This window comes from Mobula birostris, unplaced genomic scaffold, assembly GCF_030028105.1.
Source record: "Mobula birostris isolate sMobBir1 unplaced genomic scaffold, sMobBir1.hap1 scaffold_619, whole genome shotgun sequence".
Classification (NCBI taxonomy): Eukaryota; Metazoa; Chordata; class Chondrichthyes; order Myliobatiformes; family Myliobatidae; genus Mobula; species Mobula birostris.
The window spans coordinates 86,312-102,382 of record NW_027278339.1 but is presented as its reverse complement, the minus strand read 5'-3'; the positions used below and the strand labels follow the sequence as shown (position 1 = coordinate 102,382).

The window sequence follows — 16,071 nt, the reverse complement described above, 5'->3', positions numbered from 1 at the left end:
TTCACATTCAATAGGTTTTAATGAGATTCCCCTCATCCTTCTAAACTCCAGCAAGTAAAGGCCCAGAGGCATCAAACGCTCCTCTTAACAAGGAGGAAATCAGGATGGCTAAAAGAACAGGTGATGTTGCTCCAGCAGACAAGGTGAAGGAAAATCCCAAGGGCTTCTACAAATATATTAAGAGCAAAAGGATCGCAAGGGATGAAACTGGTCTTAGGAAGGTCAGAGTGGTAACCTATGCTCGGAGCTGAAAGACATGAGGGAGACTCTAAATGGATTTTTGCATCGAGAGATGAACACAGAGTCTATGGAATTGAGGCAAAGCCACCATGAAGTCATGAACCTTACACAGATTACAGAGGGGGAGGTGTTTGCTGTCTTGAGGCAAATTAGGGTGAATAGATCACCAAGCCTGACAAGGTGTTCCTTTGAACCCTATGGGAGACTGGTGCAGAAATTGCAGAGCCCTATCAGAGATATTTAAAACATTCTTAGCCATGGGTGAGATGCCGGAGGATTGAAGGACAGTTAATGTTGTTCTGTTGTTTAAGAAAAGCCCTAAGAATAAGGCAGGAAATTATTGGCTGGTGAGCCTGACATCAGCAGTGGGAAGGTATTCTAAGGGACTGGATATACAAGTACTTGGATAGCCTGGGACTGATTAGGGATATTCAACATGGCTTTGTGTGTGGTAGGTAAGTTTTGAGGAAGTTACCAGAAAAGGTGATAAAGGCAAGGCAGTGGATGTTGTCGACAAGGGCTTGAATGGGTGGTTCATCAGGCAGGTCCAGCTGCTTGGCATTCAAGCTGAGGTGGTAAACAGGATAGACATTGGCTTTGCAGGAAAAGCCATCAAAGGATAGTAAATGGCTGCTTCTCTGACTGAAGGCCTGTGACTAGTGGAGTGTCGCAGGGATCGGTGCTGGGCCCGTAGTTGTCTGTCATATTTACCAACGATCTGGATGATAATGTGGTAAACTGGATCAGCAAATATGCAGATAACATCAAGATTGGGGGTGGAGTGGACAGTGAGGAAGACTATCAAATCTTGATGTGGGATCGGGGTCAGCTAGAAAAATGGCAGAGATGGAATTTAATGCAGACAAGTGTGGGGTGTTACACTTCAGGTGGACCAACCAGGGTACCAGGGTAGATCTTACATAGTGAGTGGTAGAAGTGCAGTAAATTAGAGGGATCTGGGAATAAAGATCCATAATGCCTTGAGAGTGCTGCCACAGGTATAGAGCATCGTAAAGAAAGCTTTTGGTACATTGGCCTTCATAAATCAATGTACTGAGTACAGGAGTTGGGAAGTTATGTTGAAGATGTATAAGACACTGGTGAGGCCTAATTTGGAAAGGTTCATGGACGGCAGAGGTATGGTGGCCTATGGTCTAGGTGCAGGTCGATAGGACTAAGCAGATTAATGGTTTGTCATGGACTAGATGGGCTGAATGGCCTATTTCTGTGATTCTATATGTAACCTTTTCATTCCTGGGATTGTTCTCATGAATCTTCTCCGGACCCTCTCCAAAACCAGCACATCTTTTCTTAGATAAGGGGCCCAAAATTAGCCATGATACTCTACATGTGGTCTCACCAATGCCGTCTAAAGCCTTAGACTTACCTCCACCGATTAACCCTAATCCAATCACGGGACAATTTACAATGACCTATTCACCTACCTAGCACATCTCTGGGCTGTGGGAGGAAACCAGAGCACCCAGAGAAAACCCACACATTCCATGGGGAGGACGTACAGAGACTCCTGACAGAACAGCACAGGAACTGAACTCCAAACTCCGGAGCTCCCAAGCTGTAATTGTGTCGGACTTAACCGTTACACTACCATGCCGCCCAGTGCATTTGCCTTCCTTACCACCAACTCAACTTGAAAGTTGACCTTTAAGGAATCCTGCACAAGGACTCTCCAGTCCTTTTGCACCTCTGATTTTTGAATTATTTCTCTGTTTAGAAAATAATCTACATCTGTATTCCTTCTACCAAAATGCATGACCCTACACTTCCATCCACTATGTTCAATCTGCCACTTCTTTGCCCATTCTCCAAAGCTGTCCAAGTCCTCTGCAGACACCCTGCTTCCTCACCACCACCTGCCCCTCCACCGACCTTTGTATCATCTACAAACTTGGCCACAAAGCCATTAATTCCATAATCAAAATCACTGACATATAACACAAAAAGCAGTCCCAACACTGACCCCTTCTGAACACCACAAGTGACCAGCAGCCAATCAGAAAAGGTTCCCTTTATTCCCACTCTTTGTCTTCTGCCAGTCAGTTAATCTTCTATCCATGCTAGTATCTTTTCTGTAATCCCATGGGCTCTTAATTTAAGCAGCCTCATATGCAGTACTTTGTCAAAAACTTCTGAAAATCCAAGTAAAAAAATACTCACTGACTCTCCTTTGTCAGGTAAGATTTCCCTTAAGGAAACCATGTTGATTTCAACCTATTTTATCATGCACCTCCAAGTACCCCAAAGCCTCATCCTTAATTATGAATTCCAACATCTTCCCAATGACTGAAGTCAGGCTAACTGGTTTAGAACAGTCAATGCTCAAGCCTACATTGGCATCACGCCCCAACTTTTCCTACGCTACATCGGCGACTGCATTAATGCTGCTTCCTGCACCCATGCTGAGCTCGTCGACTTCATCAACTTTGCCTCCAGTTTCCACCCTGCCCTCAATTTACATGGTCCATTTCCGACACCCCCTCCACCTTCCCGATCTCTGGAGACAGTTTATCCCACTGATTCTTTGAGCTACCTGGACTATACCTCTTCCACCCTGTCACTTGTAAAAATGCCATCCCCTTCTCTCAATTCCTCTGTCTCTACAACATCTGTTGTCAGGATGAGGCTTTTCATTCTAGAACTAATGAGATGTCCTCCTTCTTCAAAGAGAGGGGCTTTCCTTCCTCCACTATCAACACTGTCCTCACCCGCATCTCTTCTACTTCATGCATGTCTACCGTCAGCCCATCTACCTGCCACCCCACCAGGGACAGGGTACCTCTCATCCTCACCTACCACCCCATCAGATTCTGCGCCCAGCACATAATTCTCCATAACTTCCATCATTTCCAGTGGGGCTCCACCACCAAATACATCTCTCCCATACACCTCCCCCACACCATTTTCCACAGGCATTGCTCCTTACACGACTCCCTTGTCTATTCATGTCCCTCCACTGATCTCCCTCCTGGCACTTATCCTTGCAAGCAGAACAAGTGCCATACCTGCCCCTACGCCTCCTCCCTCACTACCATTCAGGGCCCCAAACAGTCCTTCCAGGTGAGGCGATACTTCACCTGTGAGTCTGTTGGGGTCATTTACTGTATTCGGTGATCCCGGTGTGGCCTCCTGTATATTGAGGAAACCTGACATAGATTGGGAGACCACTTCGATGAGCACCTACCAGTTCGCCAGAAAGAAGCGGGAACTCCTGGTAGTCACCCATTTCAAGTCTATCTCCCATACCCATTCCAGCATGCCAGTCCACGGCCTCCTCTACTGCTGCAATGAGGCCACACTCAGGCTGGAGGAGCAGAACCTTATATTCCATCTGAGTAGCTTCTAACCTGATGGCATGAACATCGATTTTGCAAACTTCTGGTAACTGCCCCCACCCCACTCTCCTATCTCACCTTATATCCTTAACTGCACATCACCTCCCTCTGGTGCTCCTTCTTCTTCCTGTTCTTCCACGGTCTTCTGTCCTCTCTTATCAGAACCCCCCCCCCCCCCACCTTCTCCAGTCCTTTAGCTCTTTCGCTGATTGATTTCCCAGCTCTACTTCACCCCTCCCCCTCTCCCAGTTTCACCTATCACCTATGTACTTTCCAGCACCCACCTTTTTACTCTGACTTCTAATCTCACTTTTCCAGTCCTGATGAGGGGCCTCGGCCCGAAAAGTTGTCTGTTTACCCTTATCCATGTTGGCTATCCTTAATCAGTCCCAGTCTATCCAAGTACTTATATATCCAGTCCCTCAGAATACTTTCCAATAGCTTTCCCACTGCTGATGTCAGGGTCACTGGCCTATAATTTCCTGGCTTATTCTTAGACCCTTTCTTAAACAACAGAACAACATTAACTGTCCTCCAATCCTCTGGCACCTCACCCACTGCCTGGCCTACTGAGTTCCTCCAGCATTTCGTGTGTATTAATTGGTTTAAAATTCCCTTTCTTCTGCCTCCCTCCCTTCTTAAAGAGTGGAGTGACATTTGTATTTTTCTAGCCCTCCAGAACCATTCCAGAATCCAGTGATTCTTGAAAGATCATTACTAATACATCCACAATCTCTTCAGCCACATCTTTCGTAACCCTGGTGTGTAACCCATCTGGTCCAGGTGACTTATCCACCTTCAGATCTTTCAGCCTCCCAAGCACCTTCTCCTTGGTAATAGCACTTCTAACCCCTGATACTCTCAATCGTTGGGCATAGTGCTAGTGTCTTCCACAGTGAAGACCAATACAAAATGCTTATTAAGTTTGTTTGTTATTTCTTTGTCCCCATTACTATCTCTCCAGCATTATTTTCCTGTAGTCCGATATCCATTTTCACCTCTCTTATGCGTTTTATATATCTGAAAAGCATTTTGGTATCTTCTTTGATATTACTGGTTAGCTACCCTTCATATTTCATCTTTTCTCTCCTTATCGGTTTTTAGTTGCCATCTGTTGGATTTTAAAAGCTTCTCGATCCTCTAACTTCCCCCTAATTTTTGCTCTATTATATGCCCTCACTGTTCCTTTTATGCTGATTATGACTTCTCTTGTCAGCCATGGTTTCTTCATTCTCCCTTTTGAATACTTCTTCCATCCTACATCTTCTGAATTGCCCCCAAAACTCCAGCCATTGCTGTTCTGCCATTATCCCTGCTAGTGTCCTCTTGCAATCAATGTTAGCCAACTCCTCTCTCATGCCTCTGAAATTCCCTTTACTTTACTGTAATACTGATATATCTGACTTTATCTTCTCTGTCTCAAACTGCAGGGAATTCTATACAGCCTCCTAAGGGCTCTTTTACCTTAAGCTCTCTAATTAAATTTGCTTCATTACACAACACCCAAACCAGAATTGCCTTTCCCCCTAGTGGGCTCAACCACAAGCTGCTCTAAAAAGTCATCCCATAGGCATTCTATAAATTCCTTCTCTTGGGATCGAAAATCAGCACCAACCTGATTTTCCCAATATTGAAATGCCCCATGACTATTGTCATATTGCCTGTTTTACATGCCTTTTCTATCTGCCATTGCAATTTGTATCCCCCATCCTAGCTACTTGGAGACTTGTACTGTATATAACTCCCATCAGGGTCTTTTAGCCTGCAGTTTCTTAACTCTATCCACAGGAATTCTACATCATCCGATCCTATGTCACCTCCTCCTTATGATTTGATTTCATTCTTTTTAAACCACCAGAGGTACCCCACCACCTCTGCCTACCCACCTGTCCTTTCGATACAACATGTATCCTTGATGTAACGCTTCCAACTGTGATTTTCTTTCAGCTATGACTGGGTGATGCCCCCAGTCATACCTGTCAATCTCTAACCGTGTTACAAGATCATCTACCTCACTCCGTATACTGAGTGCATTCAGATATAATACCTTCAGTCCTGTGTTCATCACCATTTTCGATTCTACCCCCATGTTACACCAACTCATCCCACTGACTGCATTTTTGCTCCATCACCTGCCTGTCCTTCCTCACAGTCTCACTGCATCTACTTGTACATGAGCTGCCCCAGCCTCAGCCCTTCCACTCCGGTTCTCATTCCCTTGCCAAATTAGTTTAACCCCTCCCCAACAGCTCTAGCAAACCTGTCAGGCAAGGATACTGGTTCCCCTTAGGTTTAGGTGTAACATATCCTTTTGTCCAGGTCATTTTCCAGAAGAATTCCCAACGATACAAAAATCTGAAACCCTGCCACCTGCACCAATTCTTCAGCCGCACACTCATCTGCCAAATCATCCCATTCTCACCCACACTGGCACTAAGCACAGACAGCAATCCAGAGGTGACTACCCTAGAAGTCCTGCTTTTCAGCTCTCTGCCTAACTCCCTACATTCCCTCTTCAGCCTCTCCTCCTTTTTCCCAACCCATGCTATTGATACCAATATGTACCACGACTTCCAGCTGTTCGCCCTGCCCCTTTAGAATACAGTGGATCTGCTCCGAGACATCCGGACCCTGGCACCTGGGAGGCAACATACCATCCGGGTGTCTTTATTACATCCACGGAATCTACTGGCTGCTTCTCGAACTATGAAATCCCCTATCAACACTGCACTTCTTCCCTCCCTCCTACTCCTATTCCCTCCTTCCCTAAAGAGCCACTGAGTCTGACTCAGTACTAGGGACCTGACTGCTGAGCCTTCCCCCTAGTAGGTCAATCACCGGTATTTGCGATACAAAGCAGTGTGCTTGTTATTGACAGGATGACCAAAGGGGTGCTCTGCACTGGCTCTTTCCCTCTCCTGAGTCACCCTGGGAGTGACTACCTCCCTGCAGCTCCCCTCTATCACCTCATCATTCTCCAGTGTAAGTCGAAGGTCATCGAGCTGCAGCTCCAGCACTTTAACACAGTCTCTAAGAAGCTGCAGCTCAGAAACTGGAGGTCTCCCAGAGTTCCCACATCTTACACAAAGAATATACTCTGGACCTGTTCTCAGCACGCGACTAGTTGACAAAGGAAGCGAAAAACAAAGCTCACTGGATAGGTACTTAGAACCTTCACATGTGCTTGCCCAAGCCTGCCACTCTTAACTCTGACCCACTCCAACAATGCCTGCTCCACTTGTGCTCCCCATTCTTGTTACTGTTCTTTTTAAACTCCTAGCAACAATGTCTGTCCCTCACTCGCTACTTCAAATTATAACAAATTTCATGATACGTCTGTGACAGTAATCCTGACTCTGATTCTGAATGTGAAAGCAATGGAGGGATATGAGCATTGTGTAGGGAGTTGTGCACAACACTGTGGGTTGAAGGGTCCGTTGTGTGCTGCCGTGTGCTCTATGTTTAATGCAAAGCTTCAGGGATATTCACCATTCTGGGTCAAGAGATCCCAACCCAGCATTTGTTCTGAGACAAGGGCCCCCATTCACCCTTTCCACATCTGTCCTGCTTGTCCCCGTCCATGGAATGAAACCCCCTCTTCTTCCTCCACCAAACACCCCCACCTGCTCCCTGCTCGCCTTCCTGCACAATCAACCTGGCCACCTCCACCCCATCCCATCACATTCCTGGGGTGAGACACAGAACCAGACAGCTCAGGATCGGATAAGCATACACACCTCATCCTGCTCTGCATAATCCACCGCCAGGAATTTGGGATTTGACGCTGGCCACTTCACTCCGTGCAGAGAATTCCTAGTGGCAATTGCCTCTTCGATGCAGGAGTACTGTGGAGGAGGGAAGGAAACAGGTAAAGCCAAAGTCTCATCGTTGCACACACTCATACCAGCAGCAGTATCTCAGCATCATCTCTGTCTCACAGTTCCTTTCTCCCCCACCCATCGTGTCTCACACCGACTGCGCCACCTACCCTCAAGCATGTCCTTCCCCCACCGACTATCCTACCTCCCCAGTCTCCTTCTCTCCTTCCTGTATCTTCCTCTCTTACCACCCTTCTCCCTCCCAACCTTTCTTTCCCCACATCTGTCCTCTCTTTAACCCCCCCCAGCAAACCTCCTGACTCTGCTTCTCCTCTCCAATCCCATCTGTCTCTCCCCAACATCCAATCTCAAACCCCCCTAACCTGCTGTCTCTCTCCCTCTCTGTAAGCCTCTCTCAACACCCCCTTCATTCTGTTTCACTTCTCATATCTCCTCTCACTCTCTGTCTCAGCTCTCCCCCTTACTCAACCATCTCCCGTTTCCCCTTTCACCCCATATCCTCTCTCTCACTCCTGTCTCTTCCTCCTAACCCACCTCTACCCACTCTCTAATCCCCTGCCTCTCCCCTCCTACCCCTCTCCCCGTCACTCTCCATTTTCCATTTCACCTCACACCTTGCCCTCTCACCCACATCCCCCACATTCCGTCTCTTCCCTTCGCCCCACCCTTCCGCCTTGCCCTCTCACACGTCCCACCTACCTGTACGTTCCATTATTGCTGCTGCTCTGTCCACTTACCGTTGCATAGCAGTGTGACTTGATCTTGTCAATCCAGAATCCTTCTTCCACCAGGGTCCCAGTCCGGTTCAGCAGCTCCTTGAGCTGCCCCAGGGTGAACGGCCGCACCTGTGGGGAAGAGGGTCCAGCCTGGTGTGTCCGAGTCCTGGCGACAATGTTGTGTGTGGTGCATGTGAGGCGCAATGACTGATCCCTCCCTCCCCAGGGACCAGCTACTGAAGGGGAAGATCTCTGCCACACAGGAGACTGACTCGTCACAGCCACCCTGCAGCTAGCACAATGGCTGTTGGCCAGGCTACTGTGATCACCGTGTGCAGTTCTGGCCGCCATTATAATTGAGAGGATGTAGGGAAAATTCATGAGCATGTTACTGGAACTGGAGCGCTTGAAGTATAAGGAGAGATCGAACAGGCTGGGATCGTTTTCCCTGGCGCCGAGGAGGCTGAGTGGTGACCTGATAGTGGGGTATAATTAAGATGGAAGATAAGTCTTTTTCCCAGGGTAGGTTAGTCCAGAACCAGGGGGTTCAGGTTTAAGGTGAGAGGGGAGAGATTTAAAGGGGGCCAGAGGAGCAGCTTTTTCACCCAGAGTGGGATTGACATATGGAACGAGGGATAAGGAGATGGGAACTGTGCACAATGCTCCCAATGTGGGTCTGACCCACAGGTACTGAAACAGGAACTGACAGTGTGGGTCTGACCCACAGGTACTGAAACGGGAAGTGCACGGTGTTCCCAGTGTGGGTCTGACCCACGGATACTGAAACGGGAACAGCACGGTGTTCCCAGTGTGGGTCCGACCCACGGATACTGAAACGGGAACAGCACGATGTTCCCAGTGTGGGTCCGACCCACAGATACTGAAACGGGAACTGCACGGTGTTCCTGGTGTGGGTCTGACCCACGGATACTGAAACAGGAACTGAAACGGGAACTGCACGGTGTTCCCAGTGTGGGTCCGACCCACGGATACTGAAACGGGAACTGCACGGTGTTCCCAGTGTGGGTCCGACCCACGGATACTGAAACGGGAACTGCGCAGTGTTCCTAGTGTGGGTCTGACCCACGGATACTGAAATAGGAACAGCACGGTGTTCCTGGTGTGAGTCTGACCCACGGATACTGAAATAGGAACAGCACGGTGTTCCTGGTGTGAGTCTGACCCACGGATACTGAAATAGGAACAGCACGGTGTTCCTGGTGTGAGTCTGACCCACGGATACTGAAATAGGAACAGCACGGTGTTCCTGGTGTGAGTCTGACCCACGGATACTGAAATAGGAACAGCACGGTGTTCCTGGTGTGAGTCTGACCCACGGATACTGAAATAGGAACAGCACGGTGTTCCTGGTGTGAGTCTGACCCACGGATACTGAAATAGGAACAGCACGGTGTTCCTGGTGTGAGTCTGACCCACGGATACTGAAATAGGAACAGCACGGTGTTCCTGGTGTGAGTCTGACCCACAGATACTGAAATAGGAACAGCACGGTGTTCCTGGTGTGAGTCTGACCCACGGATACTGAAATAGGAACAGCACGGTGTTCCTGGTGTGAGTCTGACCCACGGATACTGAAATAGGAACAGCACGGTGTTCCTGGTGTGAGTCTGACCCACAGATACTGAAATAGGAACAGCACAGTGTTCCCAGTGTGGGTCTGACCCACAGATACTGAAATAGGAACAGCACGGTGTTCCCAGTGTGGGTCTGACCCACAGATACTGAAATAGGAACAGCACGGTGTTCCTGGTGTGAGTCTGACCCACGGATACTGAAATAGGAACAGCACGGTGTTCCTGGTGTGAGTCTGACCCATGGATACTGAAATAGGAACAGCACAGTGTTCCTGGTGTGAGTCTGACCCACACTGAAAAAAGAACTGCACGGCGTTCGCAGTGTGGGTCTGACCCACGGATACTGAAACGGGAACTGCATGGTGCTCCCGGTGTGGATCCGACCCACGGATATGGCACCGGAACTTGTGCAGGAACTCACCAGGTTACAGATGTGTACGATGAGACTGGTCTTCCCTCGGGGTGGGGAGGGGTTCTGCGCCGGCCGCACTGGATCATCGATTGTCACCGACATCCCCGTCTTCTGTTGGCTTATCGAACGCCGCACGACTGTTTCACTCGGAGTTACTGAGGGTAGAGAAACAGGTCTGACTGCAAGGCAGGGACGAAGATCGGTTTTCTAATAGACCACAGTCCTGACAGGGACATGGAGCGGTCACAGACGGATCGCATGTCACAACACGGACATAGAGAGGACAAAGTGTTACCGCAGGTTCCCAATTTCCAGGACATCCCAACCTAGCTCACTCACCCTTCTTGAGCTCAACCTCCACGGCAGGAGGAACCTCGGGTTCCACCGGGGGAAGCACCTCAGGCTCCTTCGCCTGTGTCTCCTCCTCCTCCTCTTCCTCTTCCTCCTCCTCATCCCGATCATCATCCTTTCCGTTCTCTGGACCCTCCGCGGTCACCACCTGGGGAGAGGAAGGTCCATGAAGGAGGCGGGGAGAGGGAAGGGCTAGGGATAGAGGTGAGAGAGACGGCGGGTAGGGCGGGGGGGTGATAGAAGTCAACAGCAGAGCAGGGGAGGAGGTAGGGAGTAGGGAAGCAGGAAAATGAGGGAGGGGATTGAGGGATAGGCGAGAAGGGAAGGGGGGGAGATTGGGGAAGGAAGGGGAGATGAGGGTGATTTGGGGAGGTGGACATTGGTGAGGGAGATGAGAAGGAGTGGAGATGGGGAGAGGGAGAGGAAAAGATCAGCAGAAGGGAGGGGAGATGGGCCATGGATACCTGCGTAACAGTGCGCCGTATCTTCAGTCCCCGGTCCTGGCTGCCCTTTTCCTCGGCCCTCTCGCCCTCTTCCTCGGAGATGCGGGCATCGTCTGGGTGCAGCTCCACCACCACTTCCTGGCCCGGGCTGGGCACGGCCCCCAGCGCCGGTTTCATCTCCGGCATCAGGTTCTGGAGAGAGCCCACAGTCAGAGATGCCCGTCCAGCCCGGACGCACAGCACACAGACTGGGGTGCATCGTGGGAGAGGAAGGTAATGGGGGGGGGGGGGGGCGAGCGAGTGTTTGTGAGGGGAGAGGAAGGCGCGAGGACTGGGGGTGAATGAAGGTGAGGGGTTGGGCGGGGAGGGGTTAGGGAGGAGGTGAGGGCGAATGGTGACACTGGCAATGGGGAGATGAGGGGTTTGCATACATTAGACACCAGGTCAGCAGTAGCATTCAGCCCTCACCTTCAGGGACTCTGTGGTGATGCTGATGGAGGGTTTCTTCTGTGTGGCCACGGTACTGGATCCCCACCGCCGTTTGCGGGCGGGCTGGCTGCTATCCGAGTCCCCACTGCTCACTGGCCCAACCTTACTGGCGGCTGGGGATAGAGGCACAGTCAGTTCAGTCACAACTAATTACCCACCCCTAACGTATCTACTCAGGCACAGGGACACATCACTGCTCACACTGGGTAACGTTTCCTCACACCGTCCCATCACACACCCCCGGGGTCAGACACAGAGTGCAACTCCCTCCACACCGTCCCATCACACACTCCCGGGGACAGACAGAGTGAAACTCCCTCCAGACCGTCCCATCACACACTCCCGGAGACAGACACAGAACGAATCTCACTCCCCACCATCCTATCACACACTTCCATGGTCAGACACAGAAGACAATAAGAAATATGAGCATTACTAGGCCATCCAATCAGATCATGACTGATCTGGCCATGGACTTGGTCACACCTCCCTGCCTTTTCCCCATAACCCGTAATTCCCCTATGTAGAAATCTACCTAACTGTGTGTTAGCTATAAATAATAAGGTAGCTCCTACAGCTTCTCTGGGCAGAGAGTTCCAGAATCACTATAATCTGGTGAAAGCTGTTTTTCCTCATCTTCTTCTTAAATTTAATCCGCTGCATCTTGACGTTATGTTCACTAGTTCTATTCTCACCTACAAATAGAATCAACTCTGTCTCTATAAGGTGTTCTCTCATTCTTCTGAAGTTTATTTTGTTTTTAGAGAAACAATGCCGAAAAGGCCCTTCTAACCCCTCGTGTCACAGTGCCCGACAACCCCTGATTTAATCCCAGCCTAATCATGGGACAATTTACAATGACCAATTAGCCTTCTAACCGGTATGTCTTTGGACCGTGAGAGGAAACCGGAGAAACTCCTCATATTCCACAGGGAAGACATACAGACGACGTCAGAACGGACCTCCAAACTTCGACACCCCGAAGTGTAATCGTGTTGTGCTAAATTCTATGCTAATATAGCCCCCCAGCAAGTGGTGACTCAATCTCTCATCTCCCAAAATCAACCAGATGAACCTCATCAGCACCCCTCCAAAGCCAGCATTTCTCTCCTCTAGTAAGGAGAGCAGAGCTCCGTGCAGTGCCCCAGATGTGGCCTCACCGGTACCCTATGGAGTTGCAGAATAAACTCCCCCAGCTCTGAAATTCAATCGCTCTGGCAATGAAGGCCAACATTCCATTTGCCTTCTTGATAAACTTGCATCTGCAAACCAGTCTTCTGTGATTCATGCACAAGGGCTCCCAATTCTCTCGGCACAAAAGCATACTGTATTCTTTCACCATTTAAACAACAATCTGATGCTCTATTTTTCTTTCCAAAGTGGATAATCTCGCAACATTGTACCCCATTTGCCAGACCTTAACCTATCATTCTACACTCACTGCATCCTCTGCACAATTTGCTTTTCCACTCGGTTTAGTGTCACCAGCAGACTTAGATACACACTGTGCAACTGTGTCCCCCTTCTAAATCGTTTATGAATGAGCCTATTATGGGGAACATGATACACAACATCCACTGCTCTACCATCCTCAACGTGCTCTGTCACTTCCTCAAGTAATTCATTCAGGCTTGCGAGGCATGATCTGCCTCTCACAAAGCCAAGCTGACTATCCCTAATCAGACTATGCTTCTCTGAATCACTGATCCTTCCAAGATGTGCGGGTGTGTGGCCGCGCATAAGCGAAATGCGCCCATGCACAAATGCTACGCAGCTGGAATATCCTTTTACAATACTGTGCAGAAGTCAGAGGTACATATATACAGCTAGGGTGGCTAAGACTTTTGCACAGTACTGTATATTATATCTTTTCAGATACCAAATAAGTTAATACTACTGATTTAATACAAAGCTAAGTACTCTTATTTCTGTTTCCCAACCACCTTCCTATTTTAACCAATATACAGTACTGTGCAAATGTCTTAAGCACCCAGCTATGTGTGCACCCAAGACTTTTGCACAGTATTGCATGTACGACAAAAGCACTGCTTCAAAAATATCGCAGCAGTACTGTGATTTCAAATCTGTTGTTTCTGAGAAAGTTAAGACTGGTTCAATTAAGACATCCACAGATATGTTGAACTATGTGCTTAGCAATGAAGAATTTGAAGAACTGCCAATTCTTGCTGACATCACTGGAACATTTCATGCTTCTAATGCTGGCTACCAACATGGATTCAGTCTTATGAACTCAATCAAATGTAAATCCAGAAATAGACTAGAAGTGGAGCATGTGGATGATCTAATGAGCATTAAGATGCATCTTTCATCTGATGCAAAGTTAGTCTGGACAGTGTTTATAGACAATGGATTGTAAATAAGACAGAGAGAAACTTACAAAACTTGACATATTTTCTTTGTTATACTATATATCGTTATACCCTTCAATTATAAATAAAATCAAAAATATGTGAGTTCTGAATTTTCTTTTGAAATATTCATAGTATGCATATTACAAACATTTACAGTACGGTGCAGTTTTATGGCCGTGTAAAAATTTCTTGCCGAGAGCAATGGTTGGTCCAAGGTTAACAGCAAAAGACCTGCAGAAATCTCGAGAACTTGCTAAGTCTCTGTTCGTGTGTCCACCATAAGAAAAACACAACAACAATGGTGTTCATAGAAGGCCGCCATGGAGGAAACCACTGCTCTCCAAAAAAAAACCATTGCTGCAAGTCCTGAGTTTGCAAAAGACCGCCCAGATGTTCCACAATGCTCCTGGGACAATGTTCTGTTGGCAGATGAGACAGAAGTTGAACTTTTTCGCAGAAACGCACACCACCATGTTTGGAGGAAAAAGCGCACACCAACACTGAAACCTCATCCCAACTGTGAAGCATGGTGGAAGGAGCATCATGGGTTGGGGTTGCTTTGCTATCTCAGGGCCGGATCAACTTGCAATCGTTGATTGAAAAATGAATTCAAAATTGTATCAAGACATTTTACAGGAGAACGTCAGGGTAGCAGTCCATCACCTGAAGCTTAATAGAAGTTGGATGATGCAACAAGACAATGATCTGAAACACAAGAGTTAATCAACAACAGAATGGTTTAAGAAGAAGAAAATTCATGTTTTGGAATGGCCAAGTCAGAGTCCAGAGCTTAACCCAACTGAAATGCTGTGGCACGACCTGAAGAGGGCTGTACATGCAAATGCAATAACCTTGCTGTTGTACAAGTCTGATCATCAGCTACAGCATACGCTTAGAGGAGGTTATTGCTGCTAAAGGAGGTTCTACCAGTTATTAAATACAAAGGTTCACATTTTTCCAGGCTGGACTGTGAATGATTAAACAATCTATACAATAATGACATGAAAAGTACAATTGTTGGTTAAAAGTTTTTAGCTTAGGCAGATTGTGTTTGTCTATTATTGTGACTTAGATGAAGATCAGACCACATTTTATGAGTAATTAATGCAGAAAACCAGGTAAATGCAAATGGATCATAAACTTTTTCTTGCAACCGTACCCTGGAAAATTATCTTAACAATGTTTTCCTAAAGTTCCAGTACATCTTCTTTCTCAACACTGATAATGTTCCTGCATATAAGCCTGTCTTCACATTCGTCGAGGCTCCTTACTATTAACTGAGGGGTCTGGGCACCCCTGTGTGACTCAGGTCAGAGTATTCTTTAAGGACCTCCACCAACTCCAGGCACCTGTTCCCTCTTTTATTCATAATCTGACTATGCTCGCTCTAGTCATCCTCCTATTCTTATCATACACTTACAATTCCTTGGGGTTTTTTCCCTAATCCTATTTGCCAAGGCCACCTTCCGTCCCTTTCTAGCTATCTTGTCCCTTCTTAAGTTCCTTCCTGGCTACCCCTGCCCTGAATGATCTTTGTTTCCTGTACCTCTTCCTTCTGACTAAATGTTCCACTTCTCTTGTCAACATGCATTACTCTACCATCCTTTCCCTGCCTCAATGAGACAAGAATATGCAGAGCCCCCTGCATGTGCTCTCTAAGCCACGTTCACATTTCTATTTTGCATTTTCCTGGGTAAATCTGTTCCCAATTTACGCTCCCAAGTTCCTGCCTAATAACATCATAATTCGCCCTCCCCAATGAAATATTTTTCCATACTGTCTGCTCCTATTCCCATCCAATGCCATGGTAAGGGTAGGAGCTGTGATCACCATCTCTGTAATGCTCACCCACCAAAATCTATCATCTTGACCAGATTCATTGCCTAGTACTAGATCTAGTATGGCCTCTCCTCTTCTTGGCCTGTCCACATATTGTGTCAGAAATCCTTCCTGGACAGACTTAATACATTCTGCCCCATCTAAACCTTTTGCACAAAAGGGGTGCTAATCAGCATTAGGGAATTTGAAGTCAACCATGACAACAAGCCTTCTATTTTTGCAGTTCCAAAATCTGCCTCCCATCTGTTAATCTGTTGCTACTGGGGAGATCTATAAAATAGTCCCAAGAGTGATTACTCCTTCCCTGTGGGATATAAAGGGAGACAGAAAAGGCATGTACGATAGTCATAGGGGATTTCAATACGTAGGTAGACTGTGAAAATCAGGTTGGTGCTGGATCCCAAGGGAGAGAATTTGCAGAA

At 47.7% G+C, this 16,071-nt stretch overlaps 1 protein-coding gene across 3 annotated transcripts in view; it reads right to left on the bottom strand.

Moving 5' to 3' along the window:
• LOC140193618 (apoptotic chromatin condensation inducer in the nucleus-like) overlaps positions 1-16,071 on the bottom strand; it is a 38,827-nt gene that overhangs the window by 5,584 nt on the left and 17,172 nt on the right. For all 3 annotated transcript variants that reach the window (XM_072250777.1, XM_072250778.1, XM_072250776.1), the window contains exons 4-9: positions 11,418-11,551; positions 10,971-11,141; positions 10,495-10,654; positions 10,165-10,310; positions 8,170-8,277; positions 7,331-7,438 (exon numbers count right to left, since the gene is read on the bottom strand). In XM_072250777.1, the coding sequence (XP_072106878.1) occupies positions 7,331-7,438; positions 8,170-8,277; positions 10,165-10,310; positions 10,495-10,654; positions 10,971-11,141; positions 11,418-11,551 (827 nt within the window). The remainder of the gene's footprint in view (positions 1-7,330; positions 7,439-8,169; positions 8,278-10,164; positions 10,311-10,494; positions 10,655-10,970; positions 11,142-11,417; positions 11,552-16,071) is intronic.